Source organism: Dermacentor variabilis, chromosome 1, assembly GCF_050947875.1.
Source record: "Dermacentor variabilis isolate Ectoservices chromosome 1, ASM5094787v1, whole genome shotgun sequence".
Taxonomy (NCBI): Eukaryota; Metazoa; Arthropoda; class Arachnida; order Ixodida; family Ixodidae; genus Dermacentor; species Dermacentor variabilis.
In genome coordinates, this window is record NC_134568.1 from 101,360,544 (window position 1) to 101,385,738 (window position 25,195).

The window sequence follows — 25,195 nt, forward strand, 5'->3', positions numbered from 1 at the left end:
CTTTGCTTACTGAAAGAGAAGCGATACTGAGACATATATAATTCTCGTGCACTTCACACGCCATCGATAAAAGACTGCTGAAGAGGTCACTAAAGTCTGCAGTTTTTTGTTTCTTTTTTCAGGGTCAAAAAAATCTATGGGCACTTTGCTGAGCTAAACTGCGGTAGGCGAAGCTTATCTATGACTGCCTCTGTTGCTGTTGTCTGAACTGTTCTGCGAACGGACGCCGACGTAGCAGCGAGCATGGGGTGCAATCATAGCCATATGGCTGCAAGGTTTGTCACCGATGTGCGCATGTCCGACGCGCATGTCCGCGCTCTCCCACGCGTCCACTCGCACAGCGCTACTGGCACGGTGCCTCCTCTCCTTGCTCCGCTCGCCGGTGATCACCGCTTTCCTGCGTCCACCACGGACTGCACCCAGACACTCATAAGCCACTAAAGGCTTACGCCTTAAAAGCACGCAATGCATTTCGAAGCGAAGTGAACATGCAGCAGCATATTCATTCTCTAGGCATTAGATATCCATACCTTTAGAAATAATTGTTAATTGGCTACCTCGTTCTTTTTAAAAGTATAAATTTTGTCCTGTGTATATATTTAAATATATTCTGTATGTGCATGGTGTTTACAGTGGAAATTTAAAACAATGTTGAAGTGAGAAAACACGTAGGAGGCAGCCACCACTGGTACACCTAATATGCTTGTTATCCCATTGTCAGGATTTGCAGAAATAAAGCAAAGTATGAATTAAAATCTGTGCCTGTCCGCGCACCATTGATGCAGTAAGCTATTAGCCACAATAAAATTTTAAGGGGAAAGGTCGAGGCAAGTCAAAAGAACCCTCAAATGACATGGGTGACAAAACTCTGGCAATGACACGTTAGGTGTGTGTGTGGGGGGGGGGGGGCTCAGCCTCCGCCCCCCTCCCCGCCCGGGAAAGCTCTGGAGGGGGCTCGGGTCCCGGAGCGCCCCGGTAGTCGGCGCCTACGATTTCCAGTTTTCTAGGATAACTAAACTCGGCAGATTGATAGTGCTGCACCCAAGTGAAGTTACGTAGGCATTACCTAAGCACTAATAAGGCAAGCATTCCGAAGTGAGAAAAGTGACAGTGATGGCAAAGAAAGTGCACTACCCTTTGTTTACCAGGGACAACAACTGTTCAATCACCGCACGTCATTGAAACGTATTAGGTGTTGCAGGCTTCGTGAAAAAAATTGCAACTTTAATGGCTATGTATAACAATGCTTTTAGGAATATTCAGTTTTGTTTCCCTTCATGCTTCGGAAGCAAAGAGAGGCAGAAGTCTGTGTTCACGCTCATCATGAACATTTAGTTATGAACCATAACAACCTGCATGACATACCCGCCATCAGAGGCACACATGCTTGAAGCAGTCATTCATAGTGTTTCATACAAGCATCGGCGCTAATGCTGCAGTGGTGTGCCACAGTTCGAAACATCTGCCAAATTCACCACCAAAGAAGCTGCCAATGCCTGTGGGCCACAAGCCTTGACACCTTCTGCTAAATAGCATCAAAGCATAGTAATCAGATACCTTCTTCCATGGTCTAAACATTGGATGTACTTTCTAATGTTCCTACGATGCTACAAAGGAACAGCACCAGTAACACAGATCATGAGTGCATGTAAACAATGTACTTTCTAATGTTCCTGTGATGCTACAAAGGAACAGCACCAGTAACATAGATTATGAGTGCATGTAGACAGACTCCAGTGAATGCAATACACTCCCCACAAAGGAAACAATACAACCAATACTTGTACACTCGCCTGGTTCAAGAAAAAATTGGTTCTAAGAGCTCGTGACCAACACCTTCAATAAACTAGGAGGCTGTTACTACAGATTACTTACCCAAGTGTGTGCGATTCGAAGACCATTCCTTCAAATGTTTTGCTAAATGAAATGCTTTACTTCATGAAGAACGAGAAGAAGGGGAACCTCAGGGGCCCGATTTTTGTTAGTCACAACCATATGAAGCAAACAGTCTGTGAAGCCAAGGAAAGCAGTGGAGAAATTGTTTGTCGTTTTTAGTGAAGTGCAGAAATGAGGTAAAGGGAAATGAAAGTGGACAAAAAAGAACAACTTGCCACCAGTGGGAGCCGAACTCGGCACAATGCAGTCTGCACAAGAGTGACGCAGTTTGTTTCATCACAAACTTCTAAATAGCAAGGAGCACTATCTATAAACATTACTTGTGTGCTGTACTTGGTTGAATGATATGGATTCATATAATTTAATAATCGTTACTATCTGAATCACACATACTAAAGTTTAAATTGTAACAAATACGTAGCATGACCTTGAGTGACAATTTCTACATAACATATACCGATTTACTTTATGGCACCATGACGGAAGTGCAAACACATTCCACGTGGTTGGGGCTGTTACGGTAGTGGTAGCCCTAATCTAGTTTGTTTGAAGCAATTGTGTAACATTATTACTAACATCTTCGCCTACCAGATTAACTATTCATAAAAGCCACTTTATTGAACCAGCATCTTGCAGTGCACCGTTATACATAAAGGTGGAAGGATACATTTGCCAATTGAAGATATATTAAACTGCAACATTTCATGTTAGCTCCAACTGAACAGATTCCCCCCCCGTTTGTATGAAGGGCATCTCATCTGGTAAACACTTGCTTTTTTGTTGCCTTGGACAACTTTGATGAAACAGTATGGAAAAAATATTAATGCATGATAAGCCAAGTTCGGTGAATATTGTGTGACTGGAAGTATAAATACAATTTCTCTATTGTTTATAACAAAATATTTAGCGACATTTTTAGTCACTCACAATAAGCTTAGGATGCAAGGGTCTTTCCAAAGGATTCAAATGATTGCGTTCAAGTTCCAAGGCAACAACAGGACCACAAGAGACTAAACACCTGTACTACTCATTCATAAGCAGTCTGTAAATTTTAATGCTGCATTTCTCTCCAGTCAGTTCCGCAAACTCGATGCTCCTGCATTAAGCTGAACCTTGAAGTGGGATTTGTGAATTAGACATCACGAGTGATCACATAAGACAAATTTTCACCATTTAAACTACTTGACTCGCAAGATAAAAACATGCATGCGACTAAATTTCAATTTTTTTTCTTTTCTTCAAATCAATGTCAATTTCATCTGCCAGTTCTAATACAAAAAAAAAGAAAGAAAATTTGTGGTGCAGTATATTTTGTAATGTGCAGATATATATTGAACTGGGAACACATACTGTGATACCAAGCGTTTTGCAGAAAATATTCTCTATTCAATAGATGTCCAATAGGGCAATGTGCAGAAAAACAAGTGCACCATGTACTTAACACATCACAATTAATATGGGTAGTCTTAAAAGTCATAGCGCTTAAAAGGCCCCTCACCAAACCTTGTCACTTTATTATTTATTTACTGGAAGTTGTAAAGTCCTGTCTTGGGAAGCATTAGACGTCGCAATAAATTTTTAAAAGTGGTTTAACTATGAGCAAGCTACCCTCCTCACTGCACAGACTCGTCCTGCATTGCCTCGAACAGCATCTGCCAAAATGACATTTCTCGCTTTTATTCTTCTCTTCCTTTCTTGTTGCACGGTGCATTCAGTGGCAATTCTCTGCAATCTGTATTTAAAGGAACTTCACCTGTTTCTCACATTGCTGCTAGCCATTTGTGCAGTGCACCGTATCTGGATCTTGGGCGTCACAGGCAGAACCCGACTGTGGTCGGCAATACCAGTGGCATCTGCACTAACAAGGCGGCCAGCTCCTGTTTGTGTGTGGGCACGCGAGCGTTTCTTTTGATTCCCAGGCATTGCTGCAGTGTATACTATCCACACATTTTGCAGACACGAGCATCACCATCACGTTTGTTTGCAATGCCCAACCTGGTAAGGGGCTTTTTAATATTTATGGACGTCTTTTTGTTAAGGCTCGAAGCATTGCTCGTAAAATGTATAAATTCACCGTTTGCGATTGTTACAAAAATGCAGACCGATATTGGGTTGCCAGCTCCTGTTTGTGTGTGGGCACGCGGGCGTTTGTTTTGATGCCCAGGCATTGCTGCAGTGTATACTATCCACACATTTTGCAGACACGATCATCACCATCACGTTTGTTTGCCATGCCCAACCTGGTAAGGGGCTTTTTAATATTTATGGACGTCTTTTTGTTAAGGCTCGAAGCATTGCTCGTAAAATGTATAAATTCACCGTTTGCGATTGTTACAAAAATGCAGACCGATATTGGGTTGCTGCCCTGCAAGAAGCTAGAAGCAAGAAGAAACTAAACCAGTATTTGAAGAATTGTGTGTCACAGCAATGCAGAATTTTGCTGAATACATGGGCAATGAGTCACTTGCATTCCTCCAACGGTGCAAAAGCTTCAGAAACAATTTTTTGGTGACCAGTCATCGCCACAGCTCCCTGCTGAAGTGCGGCACATCTTCAAGGCAAAGCAGAGCATAGTGCCGTGATGATGCACCGCAAGGCAAAATTTGTCTACGCACTGCATCCCAACCTTGTATACTTTGCGACTTCCTAGCACGGGCGATAAAAAAAAAGCCAGTATAGTGCACCCCTTGACTCCCCAGTAACGCCTCTGGCAGATAAGACAAAGATGTCGCAGAGAGATGGAGACTAATTGAACAGCAGTGGGCAAATGAAGGAAGCTGGAGCGACCATGTTGACAAGGGGTTTCCTTTGTTGAAATGTTACAGGCCTTCAAATGTTCATACGCCCACTGCTACATTAGTAGAGTGTCACAGTTATTTAAAGGTGCAAATAAACGAAAGCTTGCTGAACACAAGAACATCTTGCATACCATTTTCCTGTGACAGGAGCTTATGCAACTTGACATCACTAGTACCACCTGTAAAAGAACACACTTTCTTTGGTCTTGTACACACCTGATATGGCTTCTGAAGACTTCAATCAAAAGTCTCGAGCGAATCAATACAAATTCTTAAAATCAGACTAATAAGATAAACCAGATTCAAATATCAACAATTTATTTACACAGTTCAACAGTGGGTGAAGATTCCTTGTACAAACGTTTTCTTTAGCGAACCAACTTTTCAAATGTTGTCTCATTCATTTTCTTTTTTGCTCAAGAAAACAGGAATAACACAGAAAAGCAAGAGCATACTAAAAAGCTTAGAATGAAATGTACAAGGTCGATCAAAATTTTCATTTTCCACTCAAGATGTGGGTTGTAAAATTGAATAGAAAAGGCAGTGTCAAAATGCAAGTTCCAACAATGTGTTTTTCTTTTCCCTCTCAATTCTCATCCTATCATACACGGTCAATGTAGTATGCAGTAACAAAAGAAGAATGTATTTCCTCAATGCTTTCTTTTCTTTTTTTTTTAACAATAACAGCAGTGCAATTTGCAAGCGATTCATGGCTCAGGGTACAACAAAAGATGCAAAAGAAAAAGTGGGGGCAGGGACACAAATATGCATCAAAGGGAAAAGAAATGGATGAGATTACACACACAACAAGATGGTTATTCATTTCTTCTGAGATCGGCATGTACATTCAGAATATGGTTACGGAATATGCATGTACACGGATACTTTCACAAGGGTAGAGTAACAACACAGTACAGGAGTAAAACTGCAACTTTCTTTCCAGTATGGATGTCTGTCACCAAGGGCATTCAAAGACCCTGCCTTCAGCTTGCGTCACAAAGAATAACTGCTTCCTGAAGGCTGGAGGCTGCTCACAACGTGTGCATGCACGCAATCTGTGCATTCCGCTTCGCTATCATGAAACAAGGAAACTTATCCCAAGGCAGGGCCCTTGGCCGCATGATGTAACAGCCACTCTTGCAAAGCACAAATGTGGGGTTCCAATCACTTCAGAAACTACAACAACATGGAACAGATAATGAAGGATAACTCTTCTATCAATTCGCTGATTGCTGACTAGTGGCGATGCGTAGCAGCGGCGTACAGGGCTGTCTCGGGAACGCCTCTTCGCAAAATAAAAACGGGCAGGGGGGAAGGCATGGAGCAAGGAAAAAACTGATGACAGGCCCCAACAGTCTCAGATGCACTGCAAATAGTGTGGCGGAAGCCGTGAGTTATCTTGGGCTTCGTTGTCCTTATTTATGGGGCAATGGTTGCTAAAGCTGGTTGCTCTTTCCGACATGGCCTCAGTCAATGTGCCACAAAGCGTGAGGCTCCGAGATGAGGAAGCGCATGTCGAGAGAGCTGCCCCATAAGCTAGAGGTGCCTGCCAGGTGAGGCTTTGCGGAGAGCGACATCAGGGCTTCTCAAAGTTTTTTCCTTTCACCAAGGGGGAGGGGATGCTTAAGTGCTATGCCTCGTATCTTCAAGGTGGTGCAACTATCAGGCTTGAATTCCTTGAAAAGTCGCACACACATTATTTTATTTTTCTCATTTAATAGGTTATTCTGGTATATATAAGGCACATCTTGATAACTATTCATCATGCTCCAAATGTCTCACCACATCGCATTACTTTTTAAATCTAGGCGCAAAAATAAAGAAGACAAAAGGAATATACAACACATTTGCAGAAGTGCCTGCAGTAATATTCTCCTAAGGGCCGTACTCTGAGAACATTGTTTTCTCAATTCCAACAGCCAACAATAACCACTGGTCTCAAACTGTATATCATCATACTTAATCTTACTACACCCTATTGTTACTTTTCTTTGCGGACAGGCGCCCCTTGAGCCTTGTGCGAGCAAGAGCAAGCTAAGAGGACCAGGTCCACAATGTGGAACATCCTTGTGCGTTTCTAACCAATGCAACTACAACCACAAACCATGTGCAAAAATAAAAAAAATAAATATAAATCAGTTTGCTAAAAAACAATGCTGTTCTGCCAAACAGCACCAACAAAATGGTTTGTGCCATAAATTGTAGTCTGTGTGTTCTTGCAACATGGGTGTAGCTGAACTGGAAATGATATCATATTATCAATACCTGACAAGGTCTGTGCGATAGCAGGACAGTAGTGGTGTAGTATACAACTTTTGCTGAAAGTGCCATTAATAATACCCAACAATATTTTTATTTTTTACGTTCTGTTGTACGCTTGGGGAATCCGCTGCCTCCAAGCTATCCCCCTCAAAAAAAAAAGGTAAATACAAGTACACACATGGGTGTCTTTTCAAAACAATCTGCCATGAAATACTGAATGAAAATTCTATGTAATGTCTGAATTTAGAGTTAAGCAAAAGTAAACAGTCCTCACTGCAGCACCTTCAGTTCAATTTGTTCAAATGTTACTAATATGTTCTTTTAGTTTGAACAAGAATAAACAAAGCAATATGACAAATGTATACCATGTTTTACCAAGATTTAAACAGCCCAACCTCGCTCACAGACTGTGCCCATTAAATCTCCAAGCCATAAGAGACATTGGGAGTGGCACATTCAGAGCAGGAAACGTTGCTCAGTGCAATAGCCCCTACCACCTATTCTATGTTTCTATAAACACAGGGTAATGTGAAAACGACTCCATGTTTTAATAAAAGAGAGTGGAAAAAAATTATTATTAAAATCAAACAAGTAGAATGCAGCTCGGCAAATTATAAAATTAATGTAAGAGCACTGCTATGAGATCAACAAGGACAAGTCACTTAGCAACTCTGCACCTAAATGAAGTGAGGACACCTAAGAGTTAAAATTAAATTCTGGGGTTTTACGTGCCAGAACCAGGATATGATTATGAGGCATGCCATAATGGGGGACTCAGTTTAATTTTGACCACCTGAGGTTCTTAAACGTGCACCCAAATCAAAGTTCACAAATGCTTTTGCATTTCAGCCCCATTGAAATGAACGAACCAGCGACTTCGTACTTAGCAGCACAACACCAAAGCTGCTAAGCCACTGCAGGGGGTGACACCCGACAGTGTGCTATTTTGTTCACCCAAGTAACTGAAATACGGTGGAATCTCTATAAACGGAAATCGCTCAAACGGAACTGCCTCTTAAACGGAACACCATCTTAATTTAAGTTGGTTGGTTTTGTATTCATGCAATTATGTTTAGCTTTGTGTCTCAGTAAATGGAACTCCTGATAAACAGAACCAATTTTCCTGGTCCCTTGAGGTTCCGTTCAAAGAGAGTCCACTGTAATGGCTGCTTTTCAGAAGCTGGGTTTGAACTTCCTCCAATGTCTTCCGAAAAACATATCTATCTAGGTATTTGTACTACGCTTGAATAAAGAAGAAACACTGCTTAAGTCTCGCTAAAAATTGGTTTAGAATCATGGCAAACAGTTCAAATAGCCACATAACCAATTCCACTACACCCATGTTGCAGAAGCCTGCCACATGTCAATGAAAATGTAAAGGATGCATTCATTCATGCACTACAATGGTGCCTGCCTATACACAGGTATTCAACTAAAGCATTAAGCATCCATCCCTTTAAAAATACTGCAAGCAGGAAAGGGATGTCAGCAAGACAGCTGAAACTTGCTGCTGCAAATACTAGAAGCAAGCAAAGCCCGTGATGAAACTTTCTGCACAGTATGGGTCACATGACAGCATGGCTGCAACAGCAAGCACAGTGATGCAAATGTTCCTTTTTCTCCCCAGTCATGCAGCAGTAATGCACTCCTCGTGGTGTGTAGGTTGGCAGTGGAGTTCAATGGGAGCCACTCAGACCTTCATCAACATTGTAACAAAAGCACTAGTTCAAATGAAGAAAAAAAATGTGCGGGCGCAGACGGTGTGTTACAACTTCCGATTCATTCTCTTAATACTTGCAACCGTGATGACAAGAGACTGGAGTCTAATGATCTGTACACATGTTTTCATTTGTTTTCCCCTCAGAAATGGGGAAAATGGTGGGTAATTGTTATTACATTAGCGCTCATGATTCAATGGAGGCTGCATTTCATACAAACCAGTGGTGCTGCAACAAACAGGCTCTTATGGCCTATTATCCATCTTTGTTTAGTTCAAACTTCACAGTAGTTCAAAGCTGCCAAAGCAAACCTCCAGTTGTGAAGTACACTATATAACACGGGAGCGCATGATGAACATCAATTAAATACAATGATCTGAACTGACATGAACTTTGTGCTTACTTCTGGCTGTGGAACGCTAATATCACGAGCAAATGTGCACTGCGTGCAGAAAAACACAAAAAGCATGATGTCAAATAAAAACACAGCTTCTCTACGCAATCTCTTCCATCTGTCATCCAAATTCGATTAAGTTGATAATGCTGCCACATGAGGGGCTTCCAATGCCAAGCCTTCACATAATCAGTTTGAAAGATTTATGGAAAAAGAAAGTATTGCACAGGAATTACACTAAATAATTCCTCATACATAAATTGGTTAAAAAAAAAAGAAAGTGCGTGATCAGTTTATATGCTCGCAAATGAGGGCATCAATATTCAAGCACACATATTCGTTGACAAAAACAATATCAAAGAAAAAAAAACATGCACTGAAGGAACTCGCGCCATAAAGGGGAAAAAAAATAAAATGATGTATGCACCTCTACTGTGCTATCAAGATAAAAACATCTGTGATAAAGACAGTGGTCTATGTACACACTGACCACAAGGGTCGTCAACAAAGAACAAGCTAAAAAACAAAACTAAAACACATTGAGCTGCGTTGAACATGCTTTGTTGCTGCACCCAGTCAGTCCTACACGTATTTGCTATGTAAGTATATAGCTTTCACAAATGGTCATGAAAGTGCATTCTAACATGAGGGAGGCAACAAGTGCCACAAACAAGCCTAACAGTCCAAACCTGGCAGTCACCTGCACACACACCTTATAACTTCAGTCAATGATGCCTCGGCACTGCAACAGAAGGTTTCGCGGGGATTGAGAGAAGCATATTTGCCTCAACCTGTTTCAGTTAATTCTTTGAAATAATAAAACCAGATGTTCACAAGGTCTAAGTAAACTCGATAGAAAGACATGGCACCATTAAAAGAAACACCTCCTTGTTGCATTGAACACTTGTACAGAAATTAAAATATCTGAAAAAAGAAAGAAGGGAAAGAGGTTGTACAAACGTCTAAACGGAGAGTAATTAAGCATACTCTACACAATATCTACCTTAGCAAAAAGCACAAGTGGCATGCATAAACTTTACAAGCAACACAGGACTTTTGTTGTATGCTGAGATAGGAAGTGATTAAAGAAAATGCACCATTCTGCCTGCATTAGGCTGACCACAGTCAGTTCTGAGCCTGAACTGTAGAAAATTGTTAACGACATGCAAAAATCCATGACTTGGACCACGTAGTTTTCCTCCAGAAATAAATTCACACTTATCGAACCTATGAATCATGATTTTCTCCTAATTTCCAAAAAAAAAAAAATTAAATGCATTGCAAAAATATCTTGCTTTCAATTAAGCACCTATGTTTCTGAATAACAACAGGTAAAACTAATGCAATGTAAGTAGTGATAAAAGTTAACACTTTAGAAAAGACACTTTTGTAAAACGTTTCAGGTTGTAATAATCCTCAGCAGAAAACGATAAGCATTTTTCTAGCAAAGCTTCTGTGCCTAAATATAAAGGATTAAGCATGCTACTGAAACATTGAACTTGATACACTTGGAGACATAACAATATCAGTTCAATTGTTAATTAATATCAGGCTCATTATACACTTTTCGTGGTCAGGCATGCAATGAGCACTTGCACATTCCTAATAGGGTCACCACTATGATTTGTATTATTTCTCCAAAAAAGAAACAGTGCCGAGAGCATCAATCCTGCTCCGTAAGAAAAAAAAAGGAAAACACTGGAGCCTTTCACAACCTTTCCAAGTAGCATTCTGTGCAGTGATCAAACATTAACAATAAAAACAAAGGATGACACAGATGCTCGGCTCTGGTGACGATGGTTGGCATGGCTTAATGAACAAGGAGGCGGGCTGGGAAATTCGATTCTTCTGCGAGATGAAAAATGTTCACGAGATGAGGCGATAATAGCAGCAGTAAGAAAAGAAATGACAGTGTGGGGTGCCCAGCACAATGAACTAGACGAAAGGTCACTCCACGAAAAACATGAAAGAAAGTAAGCAATGATGGAAGAAACATAGTTATAAGAAATACTCTAGACAAATCTGGCATACACCACTGTGAATAACTAGCAAGTTAAAAATGAGGGTAAAGCATGCGACAGTCATCCATGCAAGAAACAAAGAATGTCAGGTGGGGTGGACGTCTCCCTCTTCTTTGTTCTCTCCCACACAAATTTCTTTTCCCTGAGTCTGTCCAGTCTCGTAAGGGGAAAGAGAAAAGTCCTTTCTCACTCACTCGTCTAGCCTGATGCCAATGCAACTTGTGAACTGATGCACTCAAACAAAAAACAGCATGCACACCGTCACGTCCAAAAGAAAAGGAAGTTGGGAGCAAAAGCAAGATGACAGGGACAAGACAAGAAAAAGACAAAAGACGAAAGAATGGAAAGAGGAAAAGGACAAAACCTCTCCTACTAAGGTCTCACCACCAACACAAGCTCCGTAACATTGTGCAGAGTCCCTGTTGAGTTGTAGAGCTCGCGACACCTCCTTGCAGAATTTGTGGCCCACACGACACATCAGGCAAGCCAGCCAAAAGTGTCGGGTGGCACCAAATGTTCTTTGCACACCTCAATGTTGTTCCATTTCTCTTTCGTGTACACTGGTACATAGGTACATATATATGTGTGTGTGTATGTGTGTGGATCTATATATATATATATTCATATATATATATATATATATATATATATACTATACATCTGCACTCACTCGGCACGCATGCACGGGGATGGCCAGGCATCAACGCCCATATGAATGCACGCACAAGCACACACTATCACATCCACGTGTGTTGTGTACACGAGACGACAAGCTTGTTACTGAACGCTAGAGCTCTCGCATAGGCGCTCCCCGCTGACCGCCGGGCCTGCACAGAGAAGGCAGAGCCCCCTTTCTCGTGCTCACTTTTTTTACTGTTTGTATCCCAAGAGAAAATGTCATCCGCACACTCCGCTTGAAGCCGCGGCCGGCCCGGCCACATGGCTCCCTGGGCCGGACGCAGCCCCGGCGGGGTTGTACGAAATGGGCAGAGGACGAGAGGCGGAGGAGGAGAGGGCGCGCGCTGTTTCTCACACGGACGCGGAGCGGGCCAGGTTCCGGTCGGGGTTCTTCCGGTCGAGACGTTTCCGGCGGAGGGGCGTGGGGGCGGGCGGAGGAGCCGGATGCTATTTCTTCTTGGCGTGGAGCATCTCCATAAGGAGCGTCTGTGACGGGGCACTGCCGCTCATGTGCTTGTAGAAGAGGTACTCCTCCCCGCGCGTGCTGATGAGCTTCAGACTCGGAAGCATCTGATAAAGCTGGCCAAACTTGTCCTGTAGAGGAGTAAGCCACACTCAGACATCATGCAAGGCAGAAAAGATGAGACATTCATGTAAGCATCATGTTTTCGCACTTCTCCTGCACTACATAGGTTAAAGCTCTGCATTGTTACCACCAACTGAATAAGTTCACGATTTGTCACTGCAATCATTAGCACAATAGTAAATGGAGACACAGTGTTGGTATTTCATAGACCAATGCTTGATTATGATTATATTGCGCTTTACCAATGCTTGGCTCGAAAAAGGAGCAGGTTGCACCTCCATGGGTCTCCCCATTACGACGGTTCGTAATGCCAGCTTGGCACCAGCACATTATTCTACAAAGAGGTGACTACACCTGCAGAATGACAGTGCATTAGCATTACTCTTACACCACAAATGAAACAAGTGAAACAGCTGTGCAATTAGTGACAGTTCAAAAAAGAAGGTGGCGAAAGCTACATGATTCTTAAGAGGGGAGGGGGAAATGAGAAAAGGTAAATTAGAACTTTTGGGTGGGTGGTTAACTACCATATTTACTCAATACTAATGTGCCCTCGATTGTAACATTCAGCTGATATTCAAAGCCACAAATGAAAAATGCAATGAACTTCTTTGTTCACTCACCAGTTTTTCATGGTAATAAAGTAAAGGCGATTTGTTCTCACTTTGAAAAAGAAAATTTATTGCATCTGAGCTACAGTGGACTAGGAATCACGCATTGTCAGTGTCAGAGGACTCCTTATCACTCTCGACAACCCAGAGCATCTGAACTTCAGATCTGTCTGCGGCATTCGAGACACCACATTTCTTGAATGTATTGCAGAGCCCAATTAACTTAGAGGGCACAAAGCTAACACAGTTTCCAGAGCTGCAGCGGCGTGTCTATTAGATTACAGAGAGAGAGAGAGAGAGAGAGAGAGAGGGTAATACAGAGAAAGGCAGGGAGGTTAACCAGAGGTAGTTCCGGTTGGCCGCCCTGCACAGGGGGAAGGGTTAAGGGGGATAAAAAGAGAAAGAGAGTGGAAGGGGGAGGTAGAGAGAAAGAGCGACGAGCACGAACAAAGCGCATACACTATATAGTGGTAGGGGGCGGCGTTCTTAAAGTCTATCGTGAAGCCCCATAGACCGCAGGAACTTTAATAACGCGAGTAAGGCCTTCAACGCTGATGTTCTTTCGGAACACTGACCTATGAGTTCTGACAGTGGACGATTGTCCAACTGGTCCAGTACTCTGCACATCACTTGTCTCTGTGCACTATATGACAGGCAAAAACAGATAATATGTGCGAGCGTCTCATCGCTGTTGCATGTGTCGCATGTGGGGCTGTTGGCCATTCCAATAAGGAAAGCATACGAGTTCGTAAAGGCAATGCCTAGCCACAGACAGTACAGCATGGTCTGTTCACGTCATGGTAACCCAGGCAGGAGATGCATCCGTATGTCCGGAGACAACGAACACAAACGACACATGATGAAAACATTTGAGTCCCACAGGGCCCAGTCGCAGCGTCTGTTCACGAAAGCGGAATGAAGACTTGTTGACCACTTTCATGCAAAGATCGGGGGTTTCGTTGGCATGGTCATTCCCGCTGATGTTACAATTTCCTGGAAGCCACTGAAAGATTTTATTGTGTCCCTTGTCCCGGCTGTGATGCTTTATGTACCGAATTTCTGAGGCCAGTTGTTCATTGCGTCCATGGGGCATTGGGCTTTGTATACACTGAAGGGCTGCTTTGGAGTCACTAAAGACTGTCCATTGTTGCAGTGGTTCCTGCTTAATGAAATCAAGTGCAGCACGGAGTGCCGCGAGTTCTGCACCCGTCGATGTGGTCACACATGAAGTTTTTCATTTGATTTCTTCAGATTTTGCGGGGATGATGACTGCAGCAGCAGAGCTGTTGAGTTTTACTGAACCATCTGTGTATACATGTTGCCGGAATCTGTGCACGTTGTGAATGTGCTCCAAAGTTGCTTGTTTCAAAGCTTGCAATGGCGCTCCAGCTTTGTTTCTGATGCCTGGAATTGTCAACTGCACTTGCGGCTGGTGCAGACACCACAATGGGTCTGATAATTGTGTAGTAGGCGTAAATTGTGATGACAAGTAGGACTGATGTCTTACAATACTTTTGGCAAAAATTGAACGTGGCCTTTTTGCTGGCAAGCAAGCAAGATGGTGGGAGGGAATCCGAGTCAGGTGTCGGATGTGTACTCTCAGGACATCTGTATCAATGTAGACTGCCAAAGGAGCGTCTCTGGCAATGGCCACTGTCGCAATCAATGATGTAGTTTTTGGGAGACCGAGACAAGTTCTGAGTGCTTGTGCTTGCACACTCTGGAGTTTGGGGATACTTGTAGTGCAAGTATTTCCTAGTACAGGTAAGCTGTATCGCAGGAAGCCCAAGAACAGTGCTTTATATAGTTGCAACATCGATGGTATTGTTGCGCCCCAGGACTTCCCGCTGAGAAACGCAAGAAGGTCCACAATGGCGGCCAAACGCTTTGTCATGTACGAGACGTGAGGGCTCCAAAACACGCCAAGAAATCGGTGCGTTCGTCGATATCGTATAGTTTGGTCATTAATCTGCAAAGGATACGGGGCCCTAGCTTTGCGAGCAAAAGCAACGAGTGTGCATTTCTCAGCTGAAAGCTCCAGGCCTTGCCTTCTTAGGTACGTTGACACAGCCGTCGAAGCTTTCTGAAGCCGTGCGCGAACTTGTACACGTGTCATGCCTGAAGCCCATATGCAAATGTTGTCTGCACATACAGAGAGCTGAACGGTTTGAGGTAACGAATCAGCGAGGCCAACGAGCACCAGGTTGAAAAGGGTAGGGCTGAGTACTCCGCTTTATGGTACACCACGACTGGTATAGCTAGATAATGTTTGTCCGCCTTCAGTCAAAATAAAGAAAGATCTTCCATTCAAATAGTTGCGTATCCAGTGAAAGGTGTGTCCACCAATCTCTACAGCATCTAAGGCATCCAGAATTTCATGATGGTCTACATTGTCGCACGCACCTTTAACATTAAGGAATAGGGCCACAGTGATTGGTTTCAGATGTTTCTGGTGTTGTACATATGTTACAAGGTCGATAATGCCATCGATTGACGAGCGTCCATGTCGAAAGCCAGCCATTACCTCTGGATAGACGTAAAATTCCAAGTACCATTCTAACCATGTAAGGATCATTCTCTCCATTACCTTGCCGACACAGCTGGCCAGTGCTATTAGACGGTAAGATGACAATTCCAGTGGAGATTTTCCCACCTTGAGTCATGGAACAAGGCGACTGGATTTCCACGTGGTGTGGACCAGGCCATCACGCCATGATGCATTGTATAGGCCAGGAAGTGCATCTGTGGCCTCTTGACCAAGGTTTGCAAGCACAAAGTATGTGATGCCATCGGGTCCTGGTGACGAAGATCGCCTGCACCCAGCAGTGCAGCCTCCAGTTCTTCGATGGAAAAAGGAGCGTCCATACGAGGATCTCGGGAGCAAGGGGAGACAATAGGAATAGGTGCGTAAGGTGAATACGTGAACGCTGGACTCGTGATCCTTGCGCAGTAATCTTCGGCAATGTCGACTTCTCGGTATCCTTGATAGAGGGCTAGAGATTTAAATGGACGGCGCTGTTAAGAAGCTGTTTGAAGTCCGCAGATTGTTCTCCAGACAACTGACAGAGGTTTATGCGGATCGAAAGACTCACAAAAGGATTTCCAGCGTTGATTTTGCAGTACAGCAAGGCTACGCTGAATATTCGTTTGAATGAGCCTGGCCTCTCTAAGGTCATAGACCGATTTAGTCCGTCTATACCGTCGCTCCGCTCGCCGGCGGATTGCACAGAGGCTCTATATTTCCGCATCAAAATCTGTGTATTTCTCCTATGGCTGAAATGAATGCATAGCATCCTGCATAGCCTTGGCGATCTCAAATTCTAGTGCCTTCGTGGCATGCGCCTTCCCTAAGTGATTTAAACACGGGCCAATCTATTGTTTGTTTAAAATTTGACAGAACAGATTTGGTAAGGCCTTTTATCTTCAGGTAGGTAGGAATGTGATCACTTCCGTGGATTTCTATATCTGCGAACCAATGGACACAGCAAGTGAGGCATCGTGAAACAAACTCTAAGTTTAAACAACTACTGTATGTCCGGCCGCGCTGAAATGTGGGACTGCCATCATTTAGACAGCAAAGTTCATGGTCGCAAGCAAAGGACACGAGGTTTTTCATTTGAAATTTACCTTGTTGCTTCCCCAAAGTGAATGATGTGCGTTGAAATCCCCAACAACAATCCATGGACCAGGAGACGCATCTATAATGTCACTCAGACTCTGTCTATCGAAACGACTTGATGGAGAAAGGTAAGCGCCCACTAAATTAGATTACAGAAATTTTAAAATCCCAATGGCGATAGCTCGTCCCTATTGCAGTTTTGATTTTGTACTTGAACATAATGTGCACATCACTTGTGATATATTTTTCCGGGGGAAAAAGAATCACGTTAGAATTGAGTAAGTATGGTATATAAGGGACTACAATTTACGACATATACCAGCTTGCTTGCGTGGTTCTCTGCAGAGCTAATTTACAAGATCACATATACATTACCACTACAAAGAAGTGAAACACTTCACATACTGCGACCACATTTCACAGCAGTTACATAAAGAAAAATGCAGGGGCGCATAATAGCATCTCAATCGCTTTTAGTCCCTTTCCTTCAGAGCAGCAATTTCCTGAAATGGATGTGAAAAGAAAGCGGTGCCATATGAAACCTCAACAATGTACGTACGGTGATCTGAGGGTAGTTGTTGAGACAGTACTCGAGGTGGACCTGCTTGGTCTGTTCCTGGGCTTCATGCACCAGTCGCACGTTGCTCAAAGTCCGCACGTCTGCTTCCGCCGCACCAGCACACACAAACAGGAAGACAGCAGTGGGTCCCACCAGGAAAAAAATGCAGTGCCACACCTTTAGAACTCTTCAACAGATATCAACACATATGGGGTCTGGAGAGACTGCAAAAGGCTGGTCCCATTAGCAAATAAATTCCTTATGCCAGAAGGTCCAGCAAAAGCTTCAAACTTGCAGCAGTGCAGTAAATGTTCCTTGCAGGCGATTTACGGTCAAAACTTAAGCAGAAAGGTGATCCTTATGAGATTTTTTACGAATTCTACTTGATTTTCTTTTATTATGGTTTTTAATGAAATGGGAAGAGAAAATGACACATTCCTTTGCCAGAACTGTGTCCATGCAATGAGTCCATTTAGCATACATAAGCACATACAACTGCCAGAGGAACTACTATACTGATGTCATAGTCTGACAACATGTAACTGAGAGAGATAATGTGCACTACAGCTGCAGAAACCTAACCTAACCCGACACGAGTCTACTCATGCTGCCAAACTCTCTTTAATGATGGCTGTGCATGCACACAGCAACGGCTCCGTACTCATGCCTCGATAAAGCACAAGCTCCCTTGAGCTTTATGTAATATTGGAATATTTATGTACTGTACTAAATGTAGAAGTGCTGCTTTTTACCCACACTGTAACAGCCAATAAGCCAACAGTATGAGTAAATAACCATTCCATGGTTCATGCCAAATGCCTTGCTTAACAATACAATGTTAGGAATTTAAGATGTAAGTAGTACTAATGAACCAGTAACATACACAAACTATTTTGGTGTGCTAGAAGTTCTTGCATGCAGATGCACAGGGTGTGAGTCACAGAAGCACAGACCAGTGCAAAATAATGGACAAAGTAACTGGCCTGAAAAAATATCAAAACTATGTGCACACTTTTTAGCCATCTGCATGGAGAATATTATGAAGGTTGGGAACATTCATGCTTAAAAAAGGCAACAGCTTGGCAAAGCGTGAAACATCACTGTTCAGTACTGACAGTAAAAACAAATTTATCCAAAGTAATGTGTTCTGTAAAAAAAAAAAAAATACTGCCTTAAACTGAAAATTAGGTTAGCATAAAGACATGACATAAAAAGCAGGAGGTTGTGAAACACTTTTAAAGAAAGCACTATAAAGGGCAGTGACTGAGGGAATGGCACCAGCCTCATGCTTTTTCCTGAATGACCCATTTTCTATGTATACAAAAATTCTACAAAGAAGGTACCAACCAAACGAAGTGTTCTTTTTTTTTTAACTTTCTATTAAAGTGCTGAGTTGTGTGCCGCGTAAGGAAGTATGCTGAAGACTGTCTATAAAAAGCTTACACAAATGAACAACTATAAGTCAATCACGCGAGTGTAGTAATGGTACAAAACTATGCATTTCTTGTTATCAAATTTCTGTTTTGGCTCTTCGTCATCACTAGCATCAAGTGTTGATTTTTACCAGTTTTCATCCAATAAATGTTTTACGTTACCACTAAATATACAGTTGTACAAGCACTGTTTAAACAGTTATTTTCTCAATTGCTATATCAAAACAAGATCGGGCAAGGCTCAAGCAAGTTGCCTTCACGGAATGAGTCAACATATAATACACAACTCTAGCTTCACACAGAAAATGTGACTAAGCAAAGCCTACTTCTATATACACAGAAGCTATGTAAGCCTCACACTCACACATTGCCTTGAAGCTTCCTGAACTCATATATAAGAGCAAAGATATTGCAAAAGGTTTCCTGGGGCTCCTTTAAGGCCAGCAACCCCTCTCCACAAGGTTCAAATTGTACAAATGGGCTTCCAAAAACAAGATTGTTCATAGTTCCACCAAGAGACTGCAACAAGCATGACTCATCTACAGGAAGAGCCACACAACTGCGCATAATGCAGGCCTAAACTTCTTTGGTTTTTGGTGGGTGAGAAGAATAACAGGATCTAAGGGGCTCAGTTTTCTTTAGTCAATAATTTAAAAAAAAAATTTCTGGTTTTAAAAAAAGAGTGGATAAAGGATTGCACAAGGAAGCTCCTTTTTCCCTGGGTTTCTATACATGGAAATTTGTCTACAAACCCAGACAGTGTGGCAATGGCTGCCACTGGTAACTATAATACTTCTAATGCTACCATCACGCTGAAATAGGCTGGATGCAAAGAAGGCTTCAGTATAGATTTTTAAAGTAACATCTTCCTGCACTAAGGCAGATCATTCTGAGCTCTCAGTTGCAGGATGAAAGATTGACTACCAAGCAACACCTTTGGTCACAAGTCAACAAAACCACCTTTCCGATGGCTCATCTCCAAGCACACATTTGGCAACTTGAGGTTGACACACTGCATGGCAAAAATGCATCAGTGTTTGCCAATAAAAAAAATCAGTGGATACTAGTGTTTCTAGTTAACACAACTGTTAGAAGGATGGATGGATGGATGCATGTCAGAGTGGATGAATGCAAGCAACAGTAATACCACAGAGCAACTATGGGCTCATGGACAGTGCCTAACATGTATTAAATGTTTTTTGTATTGCAAAGATTAAGCTTGACCCACTTGTTTTGCTCGCAAAGCAGTGAAGTATATTAACTCATACAACTAAATCTAACCATTAAAAATGACAACCCACTGATTAATGTGCAAGGGAGTCAAAACAGCCGACTTCACTACTCGAACTTCCAGATGTTCTTCGCTTAGCAAGCAAATGAAATGTTTGCTGCACTGCCTTAAGCTACAAAATCTGGCAAAGAACACTGCTATACAAGCCATTCGAGATGTACTTGAACAAAAACTTTAGATGCACAGTCATGGATGCTGAGCTAAAGATGAATGAATGAATGAATGAATGAATGAATGAATGAATGAATGAATGAATGAATGAATGAATGAATGAATGAAAACCAAATCTAGACACGGTAATTGAGAATCCATACATTGATTAATTAGAAAAGGCTGCCTGTTTGTACCTTTGGTCAGCTGGCTTCGTCATCTAGCAAGAGAGAAGTAAGAAAGGGCCTTGGAGACTTAGGAGCCCCAGTTGCAAGCAAAATTCAGGAACTGCAAAGTCTTGCAACAACCAAATACAGAAACCATGCCCCAAAGCAAATAAGTATTGCAGCAGCAAGGCAAGCAAGAGGGGATAAAAAATTACAAAAAAAATGCAAAAGATATAGAAACTTCTTATTGCGTATACTCGGTTATTACCTAAATGTTACTAGGATAGCACACACATACCTTAACATGAGTAGCTAAATGCAAACTCTACAATTATACCTGCTTTTACTTAATAAATAAAAAGGCCTACACTATAGTTCCAGGTCTGTACAAATACAGCAGTAGTAAAAGTTCACATTAACACAGTGCACTACAGTGCACTGTATTAATGACTATTTTGCACTGTAGTGCAAAATAGCCTGAACATTTTTAATCACATTTTGGTAAGATCTTGGGGCAATGCAATGACACTGCAAAATTAGTCTGTAATTAATAATGGAAGAAAATTGTGGCATCATTGCAGAAATTGAAAAAAAAAACGGTGGGGGATACTGCAGACAGAAGTGGTACATTGTTGTTAGCTTACATGCAGCAGCAGCCATCTGAAGAGAATGGGCACTTGTCCAATGGAATGAAAGCATGTGACATGTGTCAATATTCTGTGGAATAATGTGCACTTCTTGTGGAGGCACAAGAGATTAGAGGATTCTGGAGGATTTGCGCTGAAGGATCTGGGACACAACAGCCAATGTGACATTTCGGCAGTGTCTTCCGAGGTTTGGGAAGCCACATTTAGAAATAAATTTCAATATCTGACCTTGTCTGAAGGTGACTATGCTTTTTCAGAGACCTACATTCACCTTCTGGAAGGAAGCTACATTATTAAAGCACTTTTTGGATACCACATATAGTGAAAGACATGGTGGAGTTTGTGCAAACCACTTCTAAATGCTCCAGTGTCAACAGCAGAGTTAAATGTAACACAGGACAATGGCAAGAAACCATGACATTTGCAGACAACTGATGACTTCACATTTCCAGATGGCTGCTCTGTGATTATGTCTCACAACACAGTAAGAGATCTGAGCTGCGTTTTGACGATTGCTAAACTGCCAACTGATGGATCTTTGACTCAGGAGCAGCAATGCACCATGAACATACATTTCCAGGTCCTTATTGAATCTGGTCATGTACGAGGATGTGCAATGGCCCCTTGCATAATAAAATCGAATTATTACATTTCATTACGTGAAACAATCTCATTTACAATTGGTCAAAAGATGAACATGTTTACTTACAGTACAAACAAAACAGACTGAACACTAATTAAGGAAGGAGATAGGTAGGTAGGTACGTGCAATTGTACTGACTTGCCCAAGTTGCTATGATAAGATGAACAGAAAATGCATAATAAATGGAGGATAGCCTGTAACACAGCTGAATACTTTTAGAAGAGACAGATATACAAGTAATGCAAAGAGCAGACAACATTCCGATTACCAAGAGAACCATTTTGACTACAAAGGCCCTCCTATTGAAACTTTAAAGTAAAGGTTTGATTTTTTTGACAGCTGCTATCCCCACTCTAACCTTGCCCTTGTACAATGTCAAGGCTAGTTTTGGTGGCAAGAACTTAAAGGGACACTAAAGGCAAATACTAAGTCGACCTGGAATGTTTAAATACCTTTCCAGAAATCTCACAATGCTTTTTTCGTGCCAAGAAAAGACTTAGTTTACAAGAAAATTGTATCTGAAGGGTCCGAATACCTTTTTTTGAAATTCAAATCTCCCGCCACCCAACCGGGGGAGTGGTGATGTTGCATACACCATCACTGCCCTTTGCTGCCGTCGGTTCGGGCATCTCGCGACATCACATGGAAGTTGAATTCTCTGCTACTTGCAGTTTGTGCGAGTTTGAGTGAGCCAGCAAAACCAGCGCAGCACTACGCGATCAAGAAAGTACTGAAACGCCAAAGCGTGGGCAACGCAGAGTCGAGTGAAAATGAATCCTTTCGGCCCGCCGTGTCGTTGTCAACGGTAATTTCAATGAGTTCTTTTTCTAAACATGATATGGAACTGGACAAGTAGCATTTTATTTCATCTTATAATACAATACGAGTATGTTTCTTGCAACGAGTAGTTGAGTACTAGTGACAGAATTTGACTGAGGAGTGCTTTCGTCATCAGGAATGAATGTTCCGGGGGAGTCTCTAATCATGTCCTACATTTACCTCGATTTCTCAATTATTACGGCTCTGTTCACGATAATATTGACGCCTTAGAGATTCTCGAGCACAAATCTATCACTTTAGCTTGACTTAGTATTTGCCTTTAGTGTCCTTTTAAGTGCTTTCTCTCTTGAAGGAGCCACAGCAGAAAGCAGGAAGATGGACAGGCATGCACAGGACAGCAAAGCAGTCAAGGTGGCAGGGCACCTGGGTTGAGCAGGAGCAGGAACTTGAGGCAGACATAGTCGACGGGGTCAAAGCGCAGCTCCTGCAGCCGAGCGGCGAGTGCATGTAACTGGTCAGCCAGCGCAGGCAGCCCCAGCAGCGCCAGTGACACGAGCGAGAACTTCTGGCCATTAGGTAGGGTGGTGTCGTCTGGCAAGCCATTGTGCAGCCGCTGGTGCACGTGATCCAGGATTAGCATGTCACTCCATGACTGCTGCAGCAACTTCATTTGGTCATCCACCTGGATGAAGTGAAAAGCCAATGTATTGGTAAACTTCATAATAGAGGAGCTAGCAACCATAGACTGTTGCATACCGTGGTCACATTATAGCCTTCAACATAAGAAATGTAATAATGTGAGCATGCATCCTCGCAAACATTTTATCTTCCAGTGTGCAACAAGCAAGTTATACGAACAATAATAGCGCCAATTAAATGAGGGAGAGCTCATGACTTTGTCTAAACTTCATACTAGCAAACCAGCAACAATGATTTTTTCAAGTACTCTAAAAGCCTGTACTAGTAAGACAACTAGATGCAACTCTCTAAACTTTACACAGTGGAATGGCAAATCCTCCACTGCGCATTACAAAATACCATCGCAACTTTTGCACTTAAGAGTTTTAAAATATATTCTGGTCTGTCCAGAATGCATCTAATATTAGGGAGCTTTAGGTTTGCACACCCAGAGTTAGGGAATGCAAACCACCAGCGATACAAAAGAATGCAAAAGGAGTAAAAAAAAAAAAAAGTGGTGTGTGGGGCTTTGGGTACGCAAAAGATGCTTGGGTGCACTATTTCTAAAACTCCCTATTGCGCATTTTGCTGCAACAGTGAGCATGTGAAGAGCTTATGAATGTTCCTTTCACTATGCTAGCTGCAATGTTGTTGGCAATATTTTAGCATACAAAAGACTACCAAAACAAAATTGTTGCGATGCTTCTTCACAAAGCATGAACTTTCACTGCCAGTTTAACTGCTACCAGAATGGTGGTTGATCATTCGCACTGCAATTGCTTCTCCTGCAACACCTTAATTCAAGAAAGTTATTTGCTCCAAATTCATGCATCCATGTATGCAAGAATTAGTAGTTTCTTGATGGCTACAGATTCTTCAAGTTACACTGCTTGCAGTGTTGACCGAGAATGGCTTAGTATTTAGTATACTGACAGACACAGAATGATTGGATTCATTAAATTTTCAGCCAACACCGACGGCGTAACTAGGGCTAACAGAACCAAATGCGCAGCAAGGTCGCTCGTCATCGCCGTGCGGGTCACGCACAGACAGCTCAAGCACAAAGAAAAACAACAGAGCAGGTATACCGTGGCGGCGGAGAATTAGCTGCCGGCCTTACGAACGCAATCACGACAACGGCGCATCACCGAATGCCAATGGCCAAATTCGGTCATATCTGCACGCTCAGAGGCGCGCGCTGCCGAAGTCGACAGCCAGCGGGAAGAGTAGGGGAAGAACGCTTCACAATGGCGGTTGCTTCCATATTAATAATTATACGCCAAGACAAAGATGGCGCTTGCGCAAACGGCCGTGGATCGTGTCCAACTGCATTGTCCGAGCTGCAGGAAGAGAATTGGGCCGCCGCTCCGTGTGGAAACAAGTGCGCTTTTCTAGCCTGCCCACGGCAGAACGAGGGACAGGTTGAAGAACAAAAGAGCGCGCCAACAATGTGTCCGCCTTACGCCACCGGAGTCTTTTTAAAAGCTCAAATCCCGCTGCGCATGTCTCGGTGGAAACCAGTGGGCCGCAGCCCGCCTTCATTTGCCTATCGTTACAGCGGAAGTTTTTTAACTGCCTCATTTGACCGCTTTTCCTCGTTCCAAAAACCTTGCCGCCGTCCTGGCCACGGTGACATCGCGCGCGCAGGACGCGACAATACGTCTTTGCATGCGTAATGCGAGAATAACACGGGGGACTATTTAGAACAGCTCTCCCCGCGTTGGAACACACGAATGACCAATTAAAAACAAGAGGAACAGTGGGCCGACATGCCGCGCGTGAGCTATTTGGGAGGATTTGGAGAATCGATCACAACGGTGTGTGAGAAGTGGAACGCTAAGAGGTCGGCCTGAAAAAATGTGTTACACCTACAGGGGAGGGGGCAAAACACAGTGGAATGAGGTGGGCTGAACTGAGCAATAAAATTGCATACGCGCATGGGGCAACACTGCCGATTTTGTCCACATGATCTGTTCGGGCGAATTACAGGAAGGAAATCGCATGAAATAGGCAATCGCTTCACTTGAACCTCGATCGCGTGCGCTGCGCTCATATGCGACAAGTGCCACGACTACGTTCATTGCAGTGCGCGGCCACTGTCATTTCGGCTGCAGTCGAACACGGCCGGCCTCCGAAGCGGATGTGTGCGCTGCTCGCCCCCGTGGACCACCGGATATTCAAACGGGGTCGCCATGATGTATACGGCCCATTCGGTCGAACGCGAACGAGCCCTCCGCTGCAACGGGGCAGGAAGGTTGTAGCTA

General features: G+C 42.9%; 1 protein-coding gene across 1 annotated transcript in view; it reads right to left on the reverse strand.

Annotated features, from left to right (window-relative positions):
* Window positions 1-4,995: 4,995 nt before the first annotated feature.
* ftz-f1 (ftz transcription factor 1) overlaps window positions 4,996-25,195 on the reverse strand; it is a 370,978-nt gene continuing 350,778 nt past the window's right edge. Inside the window, exons 5-7 of the mRNA XM_075691415.1 lie at window positions 22,677-22,935; window positions 17,143-17,243; window positions 4,996-12,361 (exon numbers count right to left, since the gene is read on the reverse strand). Of these exons, the coding sequence (XP_075547530.1) occupies window positions 12,215-12,361; window positions 17,143-17,243; window positions 22,677-22,935 (507 nt within the window). The 3' untranslated portion in view covers window positions 4,996-12,214. The remainder of the gene's footprint in view (window positions 12,362-17,142; window positions 17,244-22,676; window positions 22,936-25,195) is intronic.